At 45.9% G+C, this 21,446-nt stretch overlaps 1 protein-coding gene across 2 annotated transcripts in view; it reads left to right on the forward strand.

The window, feature by feature from the left end:
- Positions 1-21,446, forward strand: part of ADCY2 (adenylate cyclase 2) — a 1,451,375-nt gene that overhangs the window by 1,279,678 nt on the left and 150,251 nt on the right. For both annotated transcript variants that reach the window (XM_075586169.1, XM_075586170.1), the window contains exon 17: positions 15,707-15,826. In XM_075586169.1, coding sequence (XP_075442284.1) covers positions 15,707-15,826 — 120 coding nt within the window. The remainder of the gene's footprint in view (positions 1-15,706; positions 15,827-21,446) is intronic.

Raw genomic sequence — 21,446 nt, forward strand, 5'->3', positions numbered from 1 at the left:
AGGTCAGTAGTACTTTATTTATTTGTATATGCTAGTTAATGTTTTTAATAATGGGCAATTAATCTATTATCCATATCTGGTTATATATATATATATACACACAGTATATACAAACACATGATGAACCAATATACAAATACAGTACATGTAGAATGGTTATCAAAATCATACTGTCCTACAAATAACACTTCTCCATACAGACAATAATAATAATCCATTTAATAATCCTAACTGATCTTACAATATAAAACATAACATTCCAATCCACACAGTACATTGCATTTACATTGTATAAATGATGCATAAAATCTATATATATATATATATATATATATATATATATATATATATATATATATATATATATATATATATATATATATATATATATATAATATATATATATATATATATATATATATATGTATGTATATATACAGTATATATACACAGTATATACTGTATATGTATAGGGATTGTTATTATATATATACTGTATATATACAGTATATATATACAGTATATATTTATTTCTCTTCATGTATTTATTTAGATTTATTTATTAATTGTGGGGCTGCTGTGCGTGAATTTTTTTTATTGTGGGAAGCGGGGATGGGTGAAGGGGGTGTTTGGCCCTTGGTGTGAGTTTAGGACTTGCGGGGGGGTTGCGGGTGCACTTAACCCCTTCACGACCGCAGCAGTTAATACCGCTATGGTCGTGAAGGGGTTAAGTGCACCCGCTACCCCCCGCAAGCCCTAAACAACCACCGATGGGGCTAATACCCCCTTCACCCACCCCCACTACCCACAATAAAAAAAAATTCACACACAGCAGCAGCACAATTAATAAATAAATCTAAATAAATAAATAAATAAATAAATGAATATAAATAAATACATTTAAAATACATTTTTATTGATAGTGTACATGTGCAGAGGGTCTCCGGAGCTGAACCGCTGTGGTTTTAGGTCTGGGGACCCCCTGCTCCCCGAGATACAGGCCCCTTTAGGGGGTGCCGGTATCCCTCTGCTTGGGTTACAGGCCGCGGTCACGTGATCGGGACCTTTAAACCAAGCTGAGGGATACCGGCACCTCATAAAGGGGGCTGTATCTCGGGGAGCAGGGGGTCCCCCGACCTGAAACCAGTGCGGTTCAGCTCCGGACACCCCCTGCACATCTACACTATAAATAAAAATGTATTTCAAATGTATTTATTTATAGTCATTTATTTAGATTTTTTTTTTTTTTTTTTGGCGGCTGCTGTGTGTGTATTTTTTTTATTGTGGGTAGTGGGGGTGGGTGAAGGGGGTATTAGCCCCAACGGTGGCTGTTTAGGGCTTGCGGGGGGGTAGCGGGAGGGCTTAACCCCTTCATGACCGTAACGGTATTAACTGCTACGGCCGTGAAGGGGTTAAGTGCACCCGCAACTCCCCCGCAAGCCCTAAACACACCAAGGGCCAAATACCCCCCTCACCCACCCCCGCTACCCACAATAAAGCGGGCACGGTAAGTTAACCCCTTCATTGCCTTAGCGGCTATCCGCTATGGTAATGAAGCAGCATTTCTGTATTTTTAATAATATTGTGCAGGAGCAGGGGGGGTCCCTGAGCATTCATTTCTGGCTCAGGGAACCCCCTGCTCACTGTACAATATTATTAAAATACAGAAATGCTGCTTCGTTACCATAGCACATAGCCGCTAAGGTAAGGAACGAGTGTTTATTTATATATGTGTTTTATTTATACTGTACATGTGCAGAGGGTCTCTGGAGCAGAACCGCTGTGGTTTTAGGTCCGGGGACCCCCTGCTCCCCGAGATACAGGCCCCTTTAGGGGGTGCCGGTATCCCTCTGCTTGGGTTACAGGCCGCGGTCACGTGATCGGGACCTTTAAACCAAGCAGAGGGATACCGGCACCTCGTAAAGGGGGCTGTATCGCGGGGAGCAGGGGGTCCCCCGACCTGAAACCAGTGCGGTTCAGCTCCGGAGACCCCCTGCACATCTACACTATAAATAAAAATGTATTTCAAATGTATTTATTTATAGTCATTTATTTATTTATTTATTTAGATTTATTTATTTATTTTTTGGCGGCTCCTGTGTGTGAGTTTTTTTTATTGTGGGTAGTGGGGGTGGGTGAAGGGGGTATTAGCCCCAACGGTGCTTGTTTAGGGCTTGCGGGGGGGGTAGCGGGAGGGCTTAACCCCTTCATGACCGTAGCGGTATTAACTGCTACGGTCGTGAAGGGGTTAAATGCACCCGCAACCCCCCCACAAGCCCTAAACTCACACCAAGGGCTAAATACCCCCTTCACCCACCCCCGCTCCCACAATAAAGCGGGCACGGTGGGTTAACCCCTTCATTGCCTTAGCGGCTATCCGCTATGGTAATGAAGCAGCATTTCTGTATTTTTAATAATATTGAGCAGGAGCAGGGGGCCCCCTGAGTTTAGATTTCTGGCTCAGGGAACCCCCTGCTCACTGTACAATATTATTAAAAATACAGAAATGCTGCTTCTTTACCATAGCGCATAGCCGCTAAGGTAAAGAACGAGTGTTTATTGATATGTGTGTTTTATTTATACTGTACATGTGCAGAGAGTGTCCGGAGCAGAACCGCTGTGGTTTTAGGTCCGGGGACCCCCTGCTCCCCGAGATACAGGCCCCTTTAGGGGGTGCTGGTATCCCTCTGCTCTGATTGGTTTACAGGCCGCGATCACGTGATCGGGACCTTTAAACGCAGAGGGATAATGGCACCTCATAAAGGGGTCTGTATCTCAGGGAGCAGGGGGTCCCCGGACCTGAAACCAGTGCGGTTCAGCTCCCGAGACCCCCTGCACATCTACACTATAAATAAAAATGTATTTAAAATAATTTTTAATGTGCCGATGTTTGCGCAGAGAGAGAGCAGCGGATCTCTCTCTGCTGCAAACACATCTCGCCCCCGCCGGCCGATAGTATCATTTATGTATGTGCATATACAGTACTGTATGTGTACAGTACTGTATGTTAGGGGTTATAGGGGTTGTTGTTATACAGTATATATATATATATATATATATATATATATATATATATATATATATATATATATATATATATATATATATATACAGTATATATACTGCATTACAATTCATTATAAGGGACGGCTTCAAAGAGAACAGCTTGCAAGCGCCCTCATGTGTTTTTACACGGCATTGCAGTATTGCAGCCAGCCGGAATAAAATGCTTCAATCCCTGCCGGGAACATAACGCTATACACTCTGGCAGAAAACGATCACAAACCTCAATACACCCGAGTATACCCGAATTCGCGGGACTAGTCGAGCGAGAAAAAAGTGTGTCGCCACTGTATATCACAACCGGGAAATTACAGACCTGTAAGCCTGACTTCAATAGTAGGGAAACTACTTGAAGGTTTAATATGGGATAATATTCAGGAACACCTAATGGAAAATAAAATTATTAGTAATAGTCAGCATGGATTTATGAAGGATAGATCTTGCCAACTAACCTTATTTGTTTCTTTGAGGAGGTAAGTAGGAATCTAGACCAGGGTAATGCTGTTGATGTGGTCTACTTAGATTTTGCAAAGGCTTTTGATACGGTTTCACACAAGAGGTTGGTGTACAAAATAAAGAAAGTTGGACTCAGTCATAATATATGCACCTGGATTGAAAACTGGTTAAAGGACAGACAACAGAGGGTTGTCATAAATGGAACTTTTTCAGGTTGGGCTAAAGTCGTGAGTGGAGTACCTCAGGGATCGGTACTGGGACCCCTGCTTTTTAACTTGTTTATTAATGACCTTGAGGTTGGGATCGAGAGCAAAGTCTCCATCTTTGCTGATTATACTAATGTAACGGGTTTCCCCCCCCCCCAATCGCAGATACAGTGTGGGGGTGCAGGGAACATATAGTGTTACTCAGTGTTTGGTGCTATACCTGTTGGCTCACAGGAGGGCTGAGCTTCCGCCATAGGGAAACCTGGGGCAATATACAAGCATATTCAATTACAATGATGCAGCGCCTCCACCTGCGATGGCTCCCACCAGAGGGGGAGTGGTTCCTCGCAGGACAATACCCAATAACCACATACAACTGATTGGATAAGAACGAATATATTTACTACTGTGCCTAGAAAACATGCAATCACAACCGATAACCACAGGTGTACCTCTCTAAAGGCAACCTGACTCAACGTCTCCCCGATGCTAACGCTAATGGATACCACGGAGGGTGTCCACACTTTATGCGTCACGGCGGATGCTACCACCTATGCGTCACAGCGGACGCTACCACCTATGCGTCATAGCGGACGCTACCGTCCCAACACAATAATCCCACCCTCAAGTCCAGTGAATCCCACCCAAAGTCTCGCACTCCCAATTCATAGACCAGCGTGTGTGTATATGTGTGTGACTGCGCATCCACTATGTCTGATGATAGGCCTTTTTGGTGCACGTGAGGTGGTGAGTTACCTGCCCGGGCTCCAGCCACGGGTACTGCTATACCGCAGGGTGGGGATCGCTGGGGTGTCCTCCGAAGCTGGGGTGAATTCCGGCGTGGATAATATCACCGCTTCTCCCCGCCGTCTCTACCTTGACGAGAACCGGGTTGAGATCCACAGGCCGCAGTCAATCCGTACTGGGCCTCCGCAAAGATAGTCTAGTTTTCTCTTAAAGGCCAGGGCTTAAGCCCAAGCCTCGTGGCGGGAAGCACAGCGTCCGCTGGATACCTAACTAGCGAATAGCTAATGGGGCAGGGTTCCTAACCTAGGGCCTGTCCTTATCACACTCCGCTATGATGATTCAGGGCTATCTGGGGCCTAGGGGAGTACTGGCCTAGTGCTGGGAGTCACTGACTCCAGCACCTACCTCCTTCCCCTAGCTGCTCCTGTCACCAACTGCCTAACGTGGCGTCTGCGCGCGAAATGTATCTCTATCTTGCAAAACAGAGCTCCTCCAGCCCTATTGGCTCCCTGGCGTCATGGGGCTGTTCCAGAGGCTCATGGGACTTGAAGTCCTCTTACAGAGCCCTCCTCTCTTAGGCTAGGGCTTCGCGGGCTTTCTGGGCCTCCACTGCGCATGCGCGAGCTCCCTGCAGTCCTCCCTGTGCTCCTAGCCCTTGCGCATGCGCAACGCTCCTAACAATAGCGGCGCCCTGCTCCGCGAGCCGACGGGACCGCAGCAACGCGATCGCGGCCTTAACGACAGCCCGATCGCGTCCCCGGCAACCAGCCCGATATCTTAGTAACGCGCAGCTCGTGCACCAGCAGGAGGGGGGTCAATACGGCAAGGGGGACCGGGCTACATCCTCCCCCAGTAAAATCCCCAACGTCCTCGCTTGGGACACAACTCAATGTAACTATATACAGCAGTTATATAATGAAAATGCATTTGAAAACATAACTTAGCACATGCATGACTCTATACAATATTGCACAATTCCGTGAGCATCACAATCACAGATTGGATCTTGCTCCGAGAACACTGCTGAGCCTCATAATGGGGTGCCCCCATTTGATCATAGGTTACCCGAGTTGGAGGGTACCTGACTCTTTGGCTCCGTTGGAGCTGTTCTTCTGCAACTCCCTCGGGGGAGTAATACACACAGTCCTGAGGCTCAGCCTCTTCCCTTGAGGGGAGAAATGTCTCCTGGATAGTCTCTGTTAGGCACAAAGCTCGGCTCTGTGGATCCAAAGGCTGGCCTGTTGGTGCCACCTTGGTAGGCGTTGGCCTACAGGGCCCCTTACCCGTAGCTCCTCCGGGAGATTCCCTTTCTGTGGAGCAGTCCCTTTGAGAGGGTCCTTCCATAGGATCTTCAGGATTGTCAGAGTGGGTCTCGTTATGGACAGTCCCTTGACCCTGTTCTGAAAAGTCAGGCTCACCGTTGAGTGGTGTGGCCAGTATCTCGGTCTCTTCATCTTCCACTTGGGGAACGGGAGAAGATGGTTTCGGTGCCATACCTTTACCCGGCCTTCAGGGTCTTTGATGCGATAGACCGGGAGGCCAGGCATCTGAGATTCTATTTCATACACTCCGTCTCTCCAGCGAACGGCCACTTTGTGTTTTCCTGGGACGCCCAAGTTCCGAAGCAACACAGCGTCTCCTGGCCGAAGTTCCCGATATATGACCTTATGGTCGTATCGCCTCTTATTGTCAGCATTTAGCTTAGCGGTGGATTTCTCTGCCTGCTGATACGCCTGCTGCAAGCTGTCTTTGAGTCGTTGCACATATTTAAAATGGGTAGCATTATGTATCCCATCCGTTGAGACTCTAAGACGCACATCCACTGGCAATCTCGCTTCTCTCCCAAACATATGGAAGTATGGGGAGAATCCCGTTGACTCGTGTCTGGTGCAATTATACGCATGCACCAAGGTCTCTACGTGTCGACTCCACTCCGATTTCTGAGCACTCTGTAGTGTTCCGAGCATGTCTAGTAAGGTCCGATTAAAAGTTCGGGTAGAGCATCTCCTTCGGGGTGATACGGGGTCGTTCGGGATTTGGCAATGTTCAGCATTTGGAGCAGTTCCCTGATCAATGTACTCTCGAAATCCCGTCCCTGATCAGAGTGAAGGCGGTAATGTGCAAAGTATTTTTCCCATAATATCTTTTCCACGGTGATGGCTTTCTGGTCTTTAGTAGGAAAGGCTTGAGCATACCACGTGTAGTGGTCTGTGATGACCAGCACGTTGCATATTCCCCGGCTATCAGGCTCAATGCACAGAAAGTCCATACACACGAGGTCCATGGGACCAGAACTCTGCAGATGACCCATGGGGGCAGCTCGGGTAGGCAGGGTTTTTCGCTGTATACACCTAGTACATCGGCGACAGTGACGCTCGACGGCCTCTCGCATCTTAGGCCAAAAAAAACGATCTCGGACCAGCCCAAAGGTTTTGTCTGTACCAAGGTGCCCATGATCATCATGTAGGGACTTCAGCACCAGATATTGTAGGTTCTTAGGGAGGACTAGTTGTCGCCTATCCGGGTGGTTGTGATACTGCACCACCCGATAGAGAAAGCAATTGTCTATTTCAAATTTGTCCCACTCCCGCATGAGCAAGGCCACCAAGTTTTTGGGCGCGCGTTTAAGAAGGGCAGGGTTCTCCTTTGCTACGGCTCTCCGGATGATACTAACGACAGTATCTCGTACTTGGTAGTCTACCAGATCCTTCCACCGTAACACCTTGTCAGCGTGATATTCATCCCTTTGGGTTCGCAGTAGGCGGCTGGGACAGCCTGTGACCGGCATCCCAATGAGTCAGCTGCTCGTAATTCTGAAAAGGCCACTTGGCCCTCGACGATAGCGGCCATGCTACACATAGCTCGCACGCCGGGTCCTGGGAATTCCTCCCATTCCTCATCATCTGGAATAGCACTTAACCCGGGTCGTCTGGAGAGGGCGTGAGCCCCTATATTCAAGGGCCCCGGCTTATACTTCAGGGAGAATCTGTAACTGTTCAGGGCGGCCAACCAGCGGTGTCCGGCGGCGTCCAATTTGGCTGAGGTATTGACGTAGGTGAGGGGATTGTTATCCGTTCTTACTTCGAAGGCAACACCGTACAGGTAATCGTGTAGTTTCTCGGTAATAGCCCACTTGAGAGCCAGGAACTTTAACTTGTGGACGGGGTATCTCTGTTCACTGGGTGTCAAGCTGCGGCTGATGTAAGCTACAGGCCGCAGGCCCTCCGGGTGCTTCTGGTGCAGGACGGCACCCAGTCCATTGAGGCTGGCATCCACATGCAGGACGTATGGCTGTTCGGGATCCGCATATGCAAGCACGGACGCTTCGGTCAGACACTTCTTCAGTTTCAGGAAGGCCAGCTCACACTCAGACGTCCATTTGTCACCGAACGGTTGGCGGGCCGATACAGCCTTCTTCCCGGTCTCTGAAGGGTATATCTTCAACAGATTGTTCAGGGGTTTAGCCCTGCTCGAGTACCCTTCCACGAAGCGGCGGTAATACCCACAGAATCCCAGGAAGGATCGCAGCTCTGTGACGTTCTCGGGGCGAGGCCAGTTCACTACGGCTTCTACCTTGGCAGGGTCGGTGGCGATCCCTTTGGCGGACACTATGTGTCCCACGTAGGTCACCGAGGAATGGCAAAACCGGCACTTGTCTAAGGATAATTTCAAACCTTCGTTCCCCAGACGGTCGATCACCTTAAATAATCGTTCTTCGTGCTCTTCCAGAGTCCTTCCGAAGATGATGATATCATCCAGGTATACCAGACACTCCCGTGGAATCATGTCCCCGATAGTCTTCTCCATCAGCCGTTGGAATGTAGCAGGCGCCCCACATATACCTTGGGGCATACAGGTAAATTGATAGAATCCCAAGGGTCAGACGAAAGCTGTTTTTTCTTGATCTTCCGCGTTCATTGGTACCTGATAGTACCCGGATCGGAGGTCGAGCACGCTGAACCATTGACTTCCATTCAGCGCATTCAGTATCTCTTCGATGCGTGGAAGGTTATACTGATCCGGTATCGTACGATTGTTCAATGTCCGATAGTCGATACACAGTCGTACGGATCCGTTCTTTTTATGCACCACCACTATGGGGGACGCGTAGGGGCCCCTAGACTCTGTCAAAATCCCGGCATCTTCCATATCGTGAAGGACATTCCTCACATCGTCTATATCCCGCGCGGCGAGGCGGCGTGAGCGTTCTCGGAACGGGGTGGTATCACTCAATCGGATGGTATGTTGGGCGCTGCGACTACACCCCACGTCCATCTCACTCGTGGAGAACACATGTCGTCGTTGAGTCAACTGCGTGGCCAGCCGCTCCTTCCAATGGGTGGACAGTGTCGAATCACCGAATTTGAAATCCAGCTCGACGAAACGCTCATCCGCGGCCGCCGCCTTCACCTGAGGTATGTCTGCTACAGGGCTGACCGGATATATGCCACCCAACTTCTGACCGGCATCCAACTCCATCGGGAAGGGAGAGATATTCTGCACATACACGTGTGTTCGGCGTGGAATCTTAGTTGCCCACTCCCTCACCTCCGGTAGTATCTTATATCCTTCCTGGGCTTCTTCTTCCGGGGTACTCTCCAGAGAGAAAAGCTGATCATCCCCATCTCGTTCAGGGTAACAACTCCAGACGGGCATTCTTTGTACTCCCCCTGGTAATATGGTCGTCAGTCCGGCCTTACGATTGTATAGGTCTCCATGTCGCTCCAGGGCATATATCCGTTGGCACTCTTCTCTTAGGACTGGATCTAGGAGGGCGGTGGCTAGCGGTAACTCATTAGTCTCTTTCAGGTACGCTCGGAACACTGCTTGTACTATATCAGCGTTGGTGCCTAAAATGATCGGGTACTTGCACTGTCCTTGGGGTTCCGGGCATAACAAGGCCGCTAATTGCATGGGGTGTCTGTTTCCGGTGTTCAGCTGGAGTATTTCCATTTGCACCCTTACAATCCCAGCGATAGGGTAGTCTTCATTGCTTAGCCCTCGTACTGTCACATGATCGGCCGTTCTCAGAATACAGTGCCGGAGGTGCTGTTCATAGAACGGTTGGTATATGATGTTAACTTGCAACCCTGTATCCAGTAGGGCCGATGCGTAGATCCCTTCTACTAATACTGGCACGATGGCTGCAGGGCCTACTTGGCTGTAAGCCTCCCGGTTGGGGGCATCCTCCCCTGCCTCGGTATCCGCAGGGGCATTGGGGTTTTCTTGAGGGGTCTCCACGTCAGGCCCGGCGGCTTGTGCTCGGCATACCATCGTCCGGGCTGGGTTTCGTCGAGTGGGAGTTTTGTCCTCAGGGGGGTCCTCCCTTTCTAAGCAAGCCCGAGTGAAGTGGCCCTTCTTACCGCAGGTGTAGCAAAGGAGGTCCCTTGTTTCAGAACGGCCCCGGTACGGGGGAGGGGAGTTGCGGGTGGGCCTAGCTTTGTGGCCCGAGCCCTTAGTGGTGACCTCCTCTTCTGGAGTCGCGGGGTTCTTGGCCTTGGCCCCAGCGGCTTTAGTCGGGTCACTGGTGGCAGGCTCATTAACCTTGGCGGGAGTATGCAACCAGCCATATGCCTCATGCTTGTTTATCTCATCCACTAGATCCTCCCAGCAAGGGGGGTCGTTCCGCATCAGGGAGCATTTAACCATGATGGCGATAGGATTGTCGGGAAGTGCTCCTTTCCGGAATTGATTCCAGCAATACTCATCCACCTGGGTGGACGTAATCTGGTCTCATTTCCGCATATCCCATAGGACATTCCTAATTCGGTGGAGATAGGCAGACAGCTCCTCCCCCAGCTTCTGGCGAAGGTTGAGGTACCTCATCATCAGTTGGCCTTCATCTTCAGTTCGCCCGTAAGCACGCTCAAGCGTCTCTAACATTTTCTGAGCAGTGACATCTGCATGTTGATCTTTAGCCAGCCGTATGGTGATGGAAGCGGGTGACCGTAGGCACTCCATTATGCGTTGTCGTTTGACTAGCTCAGGGCACGTCCATTCCTCTACAACCTGTGAAGTATACTCTATCCATGCGTCAAAGGCCTCTTCGCCCGCCGGTGTCGGTTTAGTGCCTGAAAAGATTTTCCGTTTACGATACTGCTGTTGAATCGATGCTTCAGCCTTGGCCCCTCCCAACTCGGCAAGACTTTGCACTAACATTCGGATCTCATCTCCCCCACTAGTAGGGGCCGGTGCAATACTGAGCGGCGGACTGTGGTCGGTGGCTGTACCTAAAGTAGACTCACAATAACTCTCAGGGGAAGAAGACGAGGCACACATATCCACCTCCTCCAAGTTCGTGCGGGAGCTGCCGGGTTCGGACTTGATGGGCCGCTCGGGGTACACCACTGCACAACTCGACTCGGCCGGGCCTTCAAACCAAACGCTGGACGGTCCTTGGTCCGCATTTACATCTTGCCCGATGTTCACTAACACGGAATAATACCCCTTGGTCTCCGTACGTTGATCTACCACGGCTAGGGCGGTTGTACCCCGGAGATTAGAGTATTGGCACAAAGCTACTCATATAGCTATAGACGGGACATCTATAGGAACGCAGCACACCGCAAGCGTGTGGGGCGGTGGCACTTCCAGCCTCATAGCCCACTCATATACTTCTGAGCGCGACAGGCACGGGAATATTGGTGACATTTTAGGAAGTTTGTTGAATAGGGCACCCCAGGTCTAAGCTCTCAGCAGCGCCTCCAAATGTAACGGGTTTCCCCCCCCCCCCCCCCCCCCAATCGCAGATACAATGTGGGGGTGCAGGGAACATATAGTGTTACTCGGTGTTTGGTGCTATACCTGTTGGCTCACAGGAGGGCTGAGCTTCCGCCATAGGGAAACCTGGGGCAATATACTAGCATATTCAATTACAATGATGCAGCGCCTCCACCTGCGATGGCTCCCACCAGAGGGGGAGTGGTTCCTCGCAGGACAATAACCAATAACCACATACAACTGATTGGATAAGAACGAATATCTTTACTACTGTGCCTAGAAAACATGCAATCACAACCAATAACAACAGGTGTCCCTCTCTAAAGGCAACCTGACTCAACGTCTCCCCGATGCTAACGCTAACGGACACCACGGAGGGTGTCCACACTTTATGTGTCACGGCGGATGCTACCACCTATGTGTCACAGCGGACGCTACCACCTATGCGTCACAGTGGACGCTACCGTCCCAACACAATGATCCCACCCTCAATCCAGTGAATCCCACCCAAAGTCTCGCACTCCCAATTCATAGACCAGCGTGTGTGTATATGTGTGTGACTGCGCAGCCACTATGTCTGATGATAGGCCTTGTTGGTGCACGTGAGGTGGTGAGTTACCTGCCCGGGCTCCAGCCACAGGTACTGCTATACCGCAGGGTTGGGATCGCTGGGGTGTCCTCCGAAGCTGGGGTGAATTCCGGCGTGAATAATATCACCGCTTCTCCCCGCCGTCTGTACCCTGACGAGAACCGGGTTGAGATCCACAGGCCGCAGTCAATCCGTACTGGGCCTCCGCAAAGATAGTCTAGTTTTCTCTTAAAGGCCAGGGCTTAAGCCCAAGCCTTGTGGCGGGAAGCACAGCGTCCGCTGGATACCTAACTAGCGAATAGCTAATGGGGCAGGGTCCCTAACCTAGGGCCTGTCCTTATCACACTCTGCTAGGATGACTCAGGGCTATCTGGGGCCTAGGGGAGTACTGGCCTAGTGCCGGGAGTTACTGACTCCAGCACCCTACCTCCTTACCCTAGCTGCTCCTGTCACCAACTGCCTAACGTGGCGTCTGCGCGCGAAATGTATCTCTATCTTGCAAAACAGAGCTCCTCCAGCCCTATTGGCTCCCTGGTGTCATGGGGCCGTTCCAGAGGCTCATGGGACTTGAAGTCCTGTTACAGAGCCCTCCTCTCATAGGCTAGGGCTTCGCGGGCTTTCTGGGCCTCCACTGTGCATGCACGAGCTCCCTGCAGTCCTCCCGGTGCTCCTAGCCCTTACGCATGCGCAACGCCCCTAACAATGGCGGCGCCCTGCTCCGCGAGCCGACGGGACCGCAGCAACGCGATCGCGGCCTTAACGACGGCCCGATCGCGTCCCCGGCAACCGGCCCAATCTCTTAGTAACGCGCGGCTCGCGCACCAGCAGGAGGGGGGTCAATACGGCAAGGGGGACCTGGCTACACTAAATTGTGTAAGGTAATAGAAACAGAGCAGGATGTAATTTCTCTTCAGAAGGACTTGGAGAGACTGGAAACGTGGGCAGGTAAATGGCAGATGAGGTTTAATACAGATAAATGTAAGGTTATGCATTTGGCATACAAGAATAAAAAGGCGACTTACAAATTAAATGGAGATCTATTGGGGGAATCCTTGATGGAGAAGGATTTAGGAGTGCTTGTAGACAGAAGCTTAGCAATAGTGCCCAATGTCATGCAGTAGCTGCAAAGGCAAACAAGATCTTATCTTGCATCAAACGGGCAATGGATGGAAGGGAAGTAAACATAAGTATGCCCCTTTACAAAGCATTAGTAAGACCACACCTTGAATATGGAGTACAATTTTGGGCACCAATCCTAAGAAAAGACATTATGGAACTAGAGAGAGTGCAGAGAAGAGCCACCAAATTAATAAAAGTGATGGACATTCTAACTTATGAGGAGAGGCTAGCTAAATTAGATTTATTTACATTAGAAAAGAGGCGTCTAAGAGGGGATATGTTAACTATATACAAATATATTCAGGGACAATACAAGGAGTTTTCAAAAGAACTATTCATCCCACGGGCAGTACAAAGGACTCGGGGCCATCCCTTAAGGTTGGAGGAAAGGAAATTTCACCAGCAGCAAAGGAAAGGGTTCTTTATAGTAAGGGTATTTAAAATGTGGAATTCATTACCCATGGAGACTGTGATGGCAGATACAATAAATTTGTTCAAAAAAAGTTTGGACATCTTTTTAGATGGGAAAGGTATACAGGGATATACCAAATAAGTATAAATGGGAAGGATGTTGATCCAGGGATTAATCCGATTGCCAATTCTTGGAGTCAGAAAGGAATTAATTTTTCCCCTTAATGGGGTTTTTTGTTTGCCTTCCTCTGGATCAATAAGTATAGATATAGGATAAAGTATCTGTTGTCTAAATTTAGCATAGGTTGAACTTGATGGACGGAAGTCTTTTTTCAACCTCATCTACTATGTAACTATGTAACTATGTAACCTTCACAACATTCATCAGAAAAACAGTATGGTAAGTGTTATTGAAAGACATTACTTGCACCAGCTTTGCCCTAGTTTTGCATCCGGTTAAATTTAATACATCACCTCATATACAATACACAAGTCAATACTCCCATGTCTATAATAAACACAGTTGTTATGGCCTTCTTCATTAATTATCTGGAAAGGATTTTCAAATGAAAGCAATCCAAACAAGGAGCAAAGGACATTGTACATTACTAATACAAACAGTAAGATTCATAAGGGAAAATGCAAACAAGTGAAATACAGATGAGGGGAAAAAAGAAACATTAATAAAAGGAAAGAACATACAGTATGACAAACAATCTTGCAGAACAATCTGTCAAACTGAAATGCTCCCAAAATGACCATAAAAACTGTTGCTAGCAGATTGTGCTTAGACTGCATCTAGGAATTTTCAGACCTTTTTTTTATCATCCGATAGCATTCAAAATTTTATTGATTGCATTAGTCCTTATGTCCTAATTTATCTGCAGCATCTAGACATACAATATTAATTAATTATATTTCTTGGCAAATATGCAGTGTGTAAATAATTGCTTCTAAAGTCAATGAAGGATTTATCTGTTGATAAAAGTAATACTGGATCATGGATAGAACATTTATTTGGCAAAACTATCAGTAACACAATATTTATAGAGAATAATGTACTTTATAGACCATTTTTTTTCATACTGCCTGTCCCTCAGCCCAATCTATTATAAATGTACAGCTTTCCTTAATTGTTTTAACTATACTTTAGAATACTGGAATTATTTAATTTTTTGTCTTATTAAATGTTTAAGTGGCTTTCCAGTGCAAAATTCAACTCTTCTACAACACTGGACATTAAGTCTATGGAAGGAATTCCAGAAACAGATAGGATTCAAAATTCCTATTTCATTAATTACAGTGTTGGCTACTATCTTTGGTAATTACCTGTACAGTGTTTTGAGCTGAAATGAAAAAAGGCATTGACTTACACTTATGGAGGAGTTTCTTAATATCATTGGATTTTAATGTGTGCAAATAAATGCAGTCATCTTTTTTTTGCAGGCAACCTAGGCTATGTTTGCCTTAAGTGCACATGATTGCTATGGAATGATTGACTAGCATGCATAATATTTCTCAGGCACAGCTTGATTTTGGTGAAAGACAGGCGAGATATAGGGCATAATTCATAAAACTGCGATAGTGCCAATCGGAGCACAATCTCACAAAGCTCTTATTTTATTCAATGGAGGTTTGCATGCAATATTCCCCACCATCTTCACTATCACAGTTTAATTAATAACCTCTATACAGTGTTCCCAGAAGGTAATTCTTACCCCTTCAGTGTTTTTCCCTTTTTTTGCTCCTTGTATAGCATAGAAATAGCCAAGACTAGAAGGAACATCTATTGAACCATCCCAAGATTGCAAACAAACAGAGGACTGAACATGTGCTTTAGTCCATTGAACTGCCCAATAGCTGTTCCAATAGGGTCTCACACATGGGAAGAAGACAACCACGTGAACTGCAGTTTGGCATCTATGACTATGACAGTCAGTCAGTTTTATGTCAAAATTATGACATATGTTTTGTTATGTTAAAATGAGAAGAATCAGACAAATAATCAGGGAGCCATGGGACAGGTTGACAGGTGTGCCGAGAAGCTCACATACATTCTCTCACTCTGCACAAGTACTGGCCACAGTACACACAGTAGTTCCAAACTACTTAGCAAATAAAACTACTTTTCATTGACTATTCCAATGAGTGAGAGACATTCACAGTGCCTGAACTAAACTTAATGATATGAATAAATATTTGCATTGATAATTGAATAATGAAATGTATTGAACCTTATATATACCCATACACAAATTCTACTATTGCTTAAGGGTAAGGATAATACTTTCTATTAATGGACAGGTTAATAAAGATTGTTATTATAGTTGCAATCTTGTGTTTCTATAAAATTATATGGATGGATGTACTAACTGTTCATATTTATATTTTACAGTTTTTCCTGGAGGATACTGTAATAGCTGTGATCCCAATGTCCAACGGGTCAAATGCAAGTTTTCCAGAATCAACAGAAGAAAAGCAATGGCTTGTACAAAACAACTTTTTTTTCCTACCAGTAAGTACAGTTCATGTTTTGCATCAGGCATGTATACAGATGTAGCACCCATTATTGTATGCAATGACATGCATTAAAAATGCACTTATTGCATTGCCAGGCCAACATGTAAAAAAATCTATAATGGTCATAGTTTTGTATTGTAAGCATATGCAGGAAAGATTTTTATATAGAAATAAACTGAGATCCTACACACAGATCTTAATACACATTATAATAATGCATCTTTTTATACCCCGTCCTTTGCTGCACTTTTGTTAATACCTATTGATACAGAAGATTAAAATCAGTACCTTGATACATTGTGGTCTATTTATCAGTTTCCCTGTTGCAAAACGAGTAGAATAAAATTACAAATTCCCGAAGCTGCATCTGATAAAAAATATTCATTACAAGCTCAAACACATACAGTAGGGTATTATTGATAAACGTCTCCAAACTGCTATACTAGGTAAAAAATACTGAACCGTTTTTCTTTAAAGGAACACATTTCTATTGAAAGCAATAAGACAATGGCATTTTCTTGTTTGATTAATCTGGCCCCCATAGTCTTGCTATAGATTTTAAAGTTAATATATTTCTTCCGCATGTTACCATAATCTTTAAATTCACATTATAGACCAGCAGTGCGCAAAGTGGGGGGCGCACCGCCCAGGGGGGTGCGGGCGCTTGTAGAGGCCACGCGCTCTTGCCGAGGCATTAAAATGAAATGCCGGGAGATCGTATGAGGCCTCCGCAACAAACTTACCGGAGTTCAGACGCGTTGGTGTGACGCGTCGTCATTGCAACGCTAGGTCAAATGATGCCGCGGTGTCATGCTGTTGGCCATAAAAAGACAAAAGCCCATGTCTAAAAGAATCTTCATTACTCTAGTGGTTATGAAAGCATTGCTTGGCAATGCTAAACTAGCCACTAAGGTAGCCGAGATGGGCAAGTAATCTATATTAATTTAGTTAATTGTGTTCATTTTTTTTTTATAGCTTACCATTGATTGCTGATGTGGTTATCTAGGTTCCCATTGAGAAGAACTAGTTGGACTCAGTGACTTTCAATGGTTTAATGGTTGAAATGTATTTTCAAAGAATTTGTAATGTTTTGTTGTATTTTTTAGACATGTTGTTTATGGCCAAAAGCACTATTAGTTGAAGGAAAAAGGTGCACTCTCGACTCAACAGGAACGCCTCAGGTGCACACCCATCACATGTGAAGGCATAATTAGTAACTAACGTGTATCCTTTCCAAAGGATGAAAGAAACGGCACTCCAGAGGGCTTATTTCAAATAGAAAATTCTTTACTAAAATGGATCAACGTTTCGGTCCACAACTCAGACCTTTGTCAAGATACTTGAGAGAAAAAGAGAGCATAAGCTCTTAGTCTTTGCTCAAAAGTGTGTATGAGGAAAGCTTCAAGTAGTAATTTAGTAGCAATTCAATTAATAATTTGTAGCATTTGTGTGAAGCAAAAATGTCGACAATGAATACAGGCTTGATTGAAGTATGCAAGCTCATATAATTAGTCATATAATGTTCCAATAACAGGGAGGGACACAAACGATGTGAAAGCAATAGGATGGGTTGACCGTGCTGCCCACGATAAAGGGACAACCGGACCCCTCTCAGTAAGCTTATGAAAAAGTCACTCCCCCGGTGCTAGACTAAAGATGTAACTAATTATAACAGCTAACAATGATATTAGGAATAAAGTACTCACACATAATGGAGTAAAGTCCTGTAATATCTGCGTGCAACTGCTCTGTTAAGATCAGGAAGGTACAGTGGCGGCCGCCTTTATCCTCCTGCGGCCGCCACCACGGGATTTTCAAAAACGCGGCGGCGCACGGCTTTTTTTCGTCTGTTTTTTTGCGCCGCAGGCGCTTTCAATGATAAGCGCCATTAGCGCTTATCTGATTATGCGGCCGCCGCCCGGGAAACTCCGATAGAAACGGAGAAAAGCCCCGCATTTATCCGGGTAAGTAGTAGAATAAAGGAGGTCGCAACAGTAATGTCCTGTGAAGGGAGATGCAAGACGGTGCACTGCTTATCAGACGAAGAAAAAAATTATGGTGGCTGGATCAAGTAATCACGAACAAATTTTCTTTATTAGTTTGTAAGAAAGGGAACACTCACGCAGACTGTGAGAGGAACCTCTTACGCATTTCAGGCTTCACCTGCCCTTTGTCAAAGTGTGGGGTTCCTCTCCGAAATGCCGGTACAAGTAGGTGGATCTCGGATGGATACCCCTCCCCCTATGAGGCCACAAACATAGTCCTCCAGGTAGAAACCCCAGAGGACTGAGTCCGGAAACCCTGAGGGCCACAGCAGTAATGGACCCAACCAACAGATAGGGCATATAGAAAAAGATAGTGAGGAAAACATGGAAATTCTAAACATAAGGCAACAAATATATAAATGGTTAAAACATATGATTGTCATATGATAGGGACCAATAGAAGAAATAAATAAATAAACGAACATGTCTGATGTTTAACAAAGACAATACCTATCAGCTGGTCACTGAAACATGAAGACAAATTAAAAAATTTGACAGCATAGAAAAAAAAAACATGTCTGTGGATAGATAATATTAAGAATATTATAAAATGAGAACTAGACACTACAGTATATACTCTTTATACTATGAAATGCATCATGTAAAGCAGCCAGTATAGATTTATGAAATCATAAAACTGGCAATGGCAAAAACTAAAATGCATAATATAGGATAAATAAATCAATAAAGCACATGATAATAGAAATATACACACATACTGTACAAAATACTCAAATGAAAGATGTATATATATTGGTATAAATAAGGAGCAATACATGAATAAATCTGGACAACATACAGTCAACATACACCTGTGTTATAAACGTGATTCCGTCATTTCATTAAAAAAATTCTACCTTATAAACATACAATGGCGACACACTTTATTCGAGCTCGGCTAGTCCCACGAATTCGGGTATACCCGGGTGTATTGAGGTTTGTGACTGTTTTCTGCCCGAGTGCATTGAGGTATTTTCCAGGCAGGGATTGAAGCATTTTATTCCCGTTGGCTGCAATATTGCACAGTATATATATATATATACTGCATTACAATTCATGAATTTATGCCATCTGGTAGACACGCGAAGCATTGCAGCCTATTAAATCCTAATCATTATCATTTAACAGATCAGCCGCCCGTCAGCCAGGCATGAACCCAGGCTGGGAAGGCAAATGCAACGGGGCTTGTCAGAGGTGAGGAGCGGCGCATTCCAGGTATCTGCCAGGTACATACTGGGTATTTGCTCGAATAAAGTGTGTCGGTGCAGTAATACAGTTGCTTAGAAATTGTGCCGATTTTCTTAATTATCGCACCTGGGCCGACACACAAGCCAAGGGGTCAGTGTCAATCGAGTGCTTTAAGAAATACCCAATCTACAGATTTATGGTGTGGGCGATGGGGTAGTTGCCCCAGGGAGGGGGGTTAGGCCTCCTAGGGGTTGGTAGGGGTTAATCCCTTAGCTACGTAGCCACTAAGGTAGCAAGGGGGTTAGATAATGTATTTTGTTTTATATATTAACCGCTTTGCCTGTTGTATACCTTGGTAACCATAGGCATCAAATAGGTTAATGTTATTTCTATCATAGGATTCTGTAATAGATATGACATAAGCCTTTGATAGAAATATTATCGCAATGCGGTAATTAAGGCATTATTAATAGTGAAATATTGCACCGGATAGATTACTCTAATGTTGGTGTTTTACCGGGTGCAAAATTATCTCCATTTTTACAGAGTTTGACATATCTGTAACAGTGTTACAAGCCATAACACACAAGTTGTAGTAGAAGCAAACATTTTAATTCGAGGTAAATCCTTTTACAAGGCATACTGTAACAAGAAATAACTCTTAATTCAATGTGACTTCTGAGTGACCGAATTTTCTACAAGCCTTTCAAAGTTAGGACTTAGGCTTGAACATGCACAACGCAATTCAGCAGAGAGGTTTCCATCTGTCAACCTGCTGCATTTATTGTTTTTTTATGTGTCCCATGACAGAGAATGTATGTTCACATGAGTACTGTAGGTGGACCAAATATAGACAATGACTTTGCAGCACACTGGTGCAGAACAGGACCAGGACCTTTTCAGAGTTGAGGAATACCTTCTTTAATTACGCTTTTTATAACATCTTCATCTAGTGCTTGCACATTAATGAGCTTTTCCTCAAAATTCTTCTTCTTAATCTCAAGTTTCTCACACACAATTCTACTGATACAAAAATCAAAAATAAATGGATTGGCGAGTAATGAAGTGAATGGCCAATCAGGTAATTTAGAGAATAAAATCACTTTTCAAAATGCTCTGTTAGCACTGCAGGCATGTCCAAGTCATATGATGCATTGTACACTGTTTGCCAGGCATCAGTGCTCTAGGTCAAGGCCTTTTTAAGATGATGGAAAATAGGTAAAATCATGAGATTTGAGCTGAGTTGACATTATCGATTTACTGTCTCTTCCATTTTTTAACACTTGTGACAGGGAGGCAGGGAAATGTTTAGTTTGTTCAGGTGACTTGTGATATCAGTGAGAAATGTCAGATCTAATAGCAACTGTTCATCATCAATGTCAGCCTATGTATGAGAACATTAAATAAGAAACTGGTGGATTGAGGAAAAAAGTGTAATGAACCATTGAAGTACATTTCCCCTATTTAGCCAACGACAGGGCTGCCGACAGGGGGGAAGAGGTGTGACAACTGTCCTGGGCCTGGAGGATGTGGGGGGCCCAGGACTGGTACTGAAAGTTGGGCCCAGCCAGAGGTCGGGCACAACATCCTCATCTGGCTGCCGGGCACCTGCTCCCCCCCCCCCTGCAGCAGGCATCTCTTGCTGTTGGGCCCAGCCTCAGCTATAAGACCCGCACCCACTCCACAAATCTGGCCAACTTCCAGTTCAGTGCAGCACCAGAGCTGAGGCCTCCCCCAAGGTGTGTGTGTGTGGGTGTCCAGGTGTCCGGGCTCAAGGGGGGGTTATGTGTGTGTTTTGGGCCCCTGGGGGGTTGTAATGTTTGTGTGTTTTGTGGCTTTGTGGAGGGGGGGGCAGTTGTGTGTGTGTGTGTGTGTGTGTGTTTTGGGGATCTGTGCGAAGGGGTTATTATGTGTGTGTTGGGGCCCTGGGCATGGTGATTGTTATGTGTGATGGAGGGGTATTATGTGTATGAGGGAAAGGGGGTATTGGGTTTGTGGGAGGAGTTCTGTGTATGGGGATCAGTGATGCCCCAGCCCAAGGCTCTAGGAGAGAGACTGATGCAGCAAACCTAACTACCATAAATACATGTTCTTCACGTAGGAGAACAGGCGAGTGGAATTAGAACCATTGTGAATGCTGGTTTGGATTTCTGATCGACCAGCTGCAGTAACTGTGAAGTAGCCCTGACAAAGACACATTGGAGAAACGCGTAGGGCAGATCACTAGCAGAGAGAGAGACAAGCTGACAAGCTGATCTTCATCACGGAGCCGGAGAGCTGAGTTCCAGCAGCGAGAGGAGATCTCGCGAGACCGGAGGTCACATGACGCGGAATGACTCGAAGCCTGAACCAATTCATCACAGAGTGTGAGAGACTCATATA

Source organism: Ascaphus truei, chromosome 2, assembly GCF_040206685.1.
Source record: "Ascaphus truei isolate aAscTru1 chromosome 2, aAscTru1.hap1, whole genome shotgun sequence".
Classification (NCBI taxonomy): Eukaryota; Metazoa; Chordata; class Amphibia; order Anura; family Ascaphidae; genus Ascaphus; species Ascaphus truei.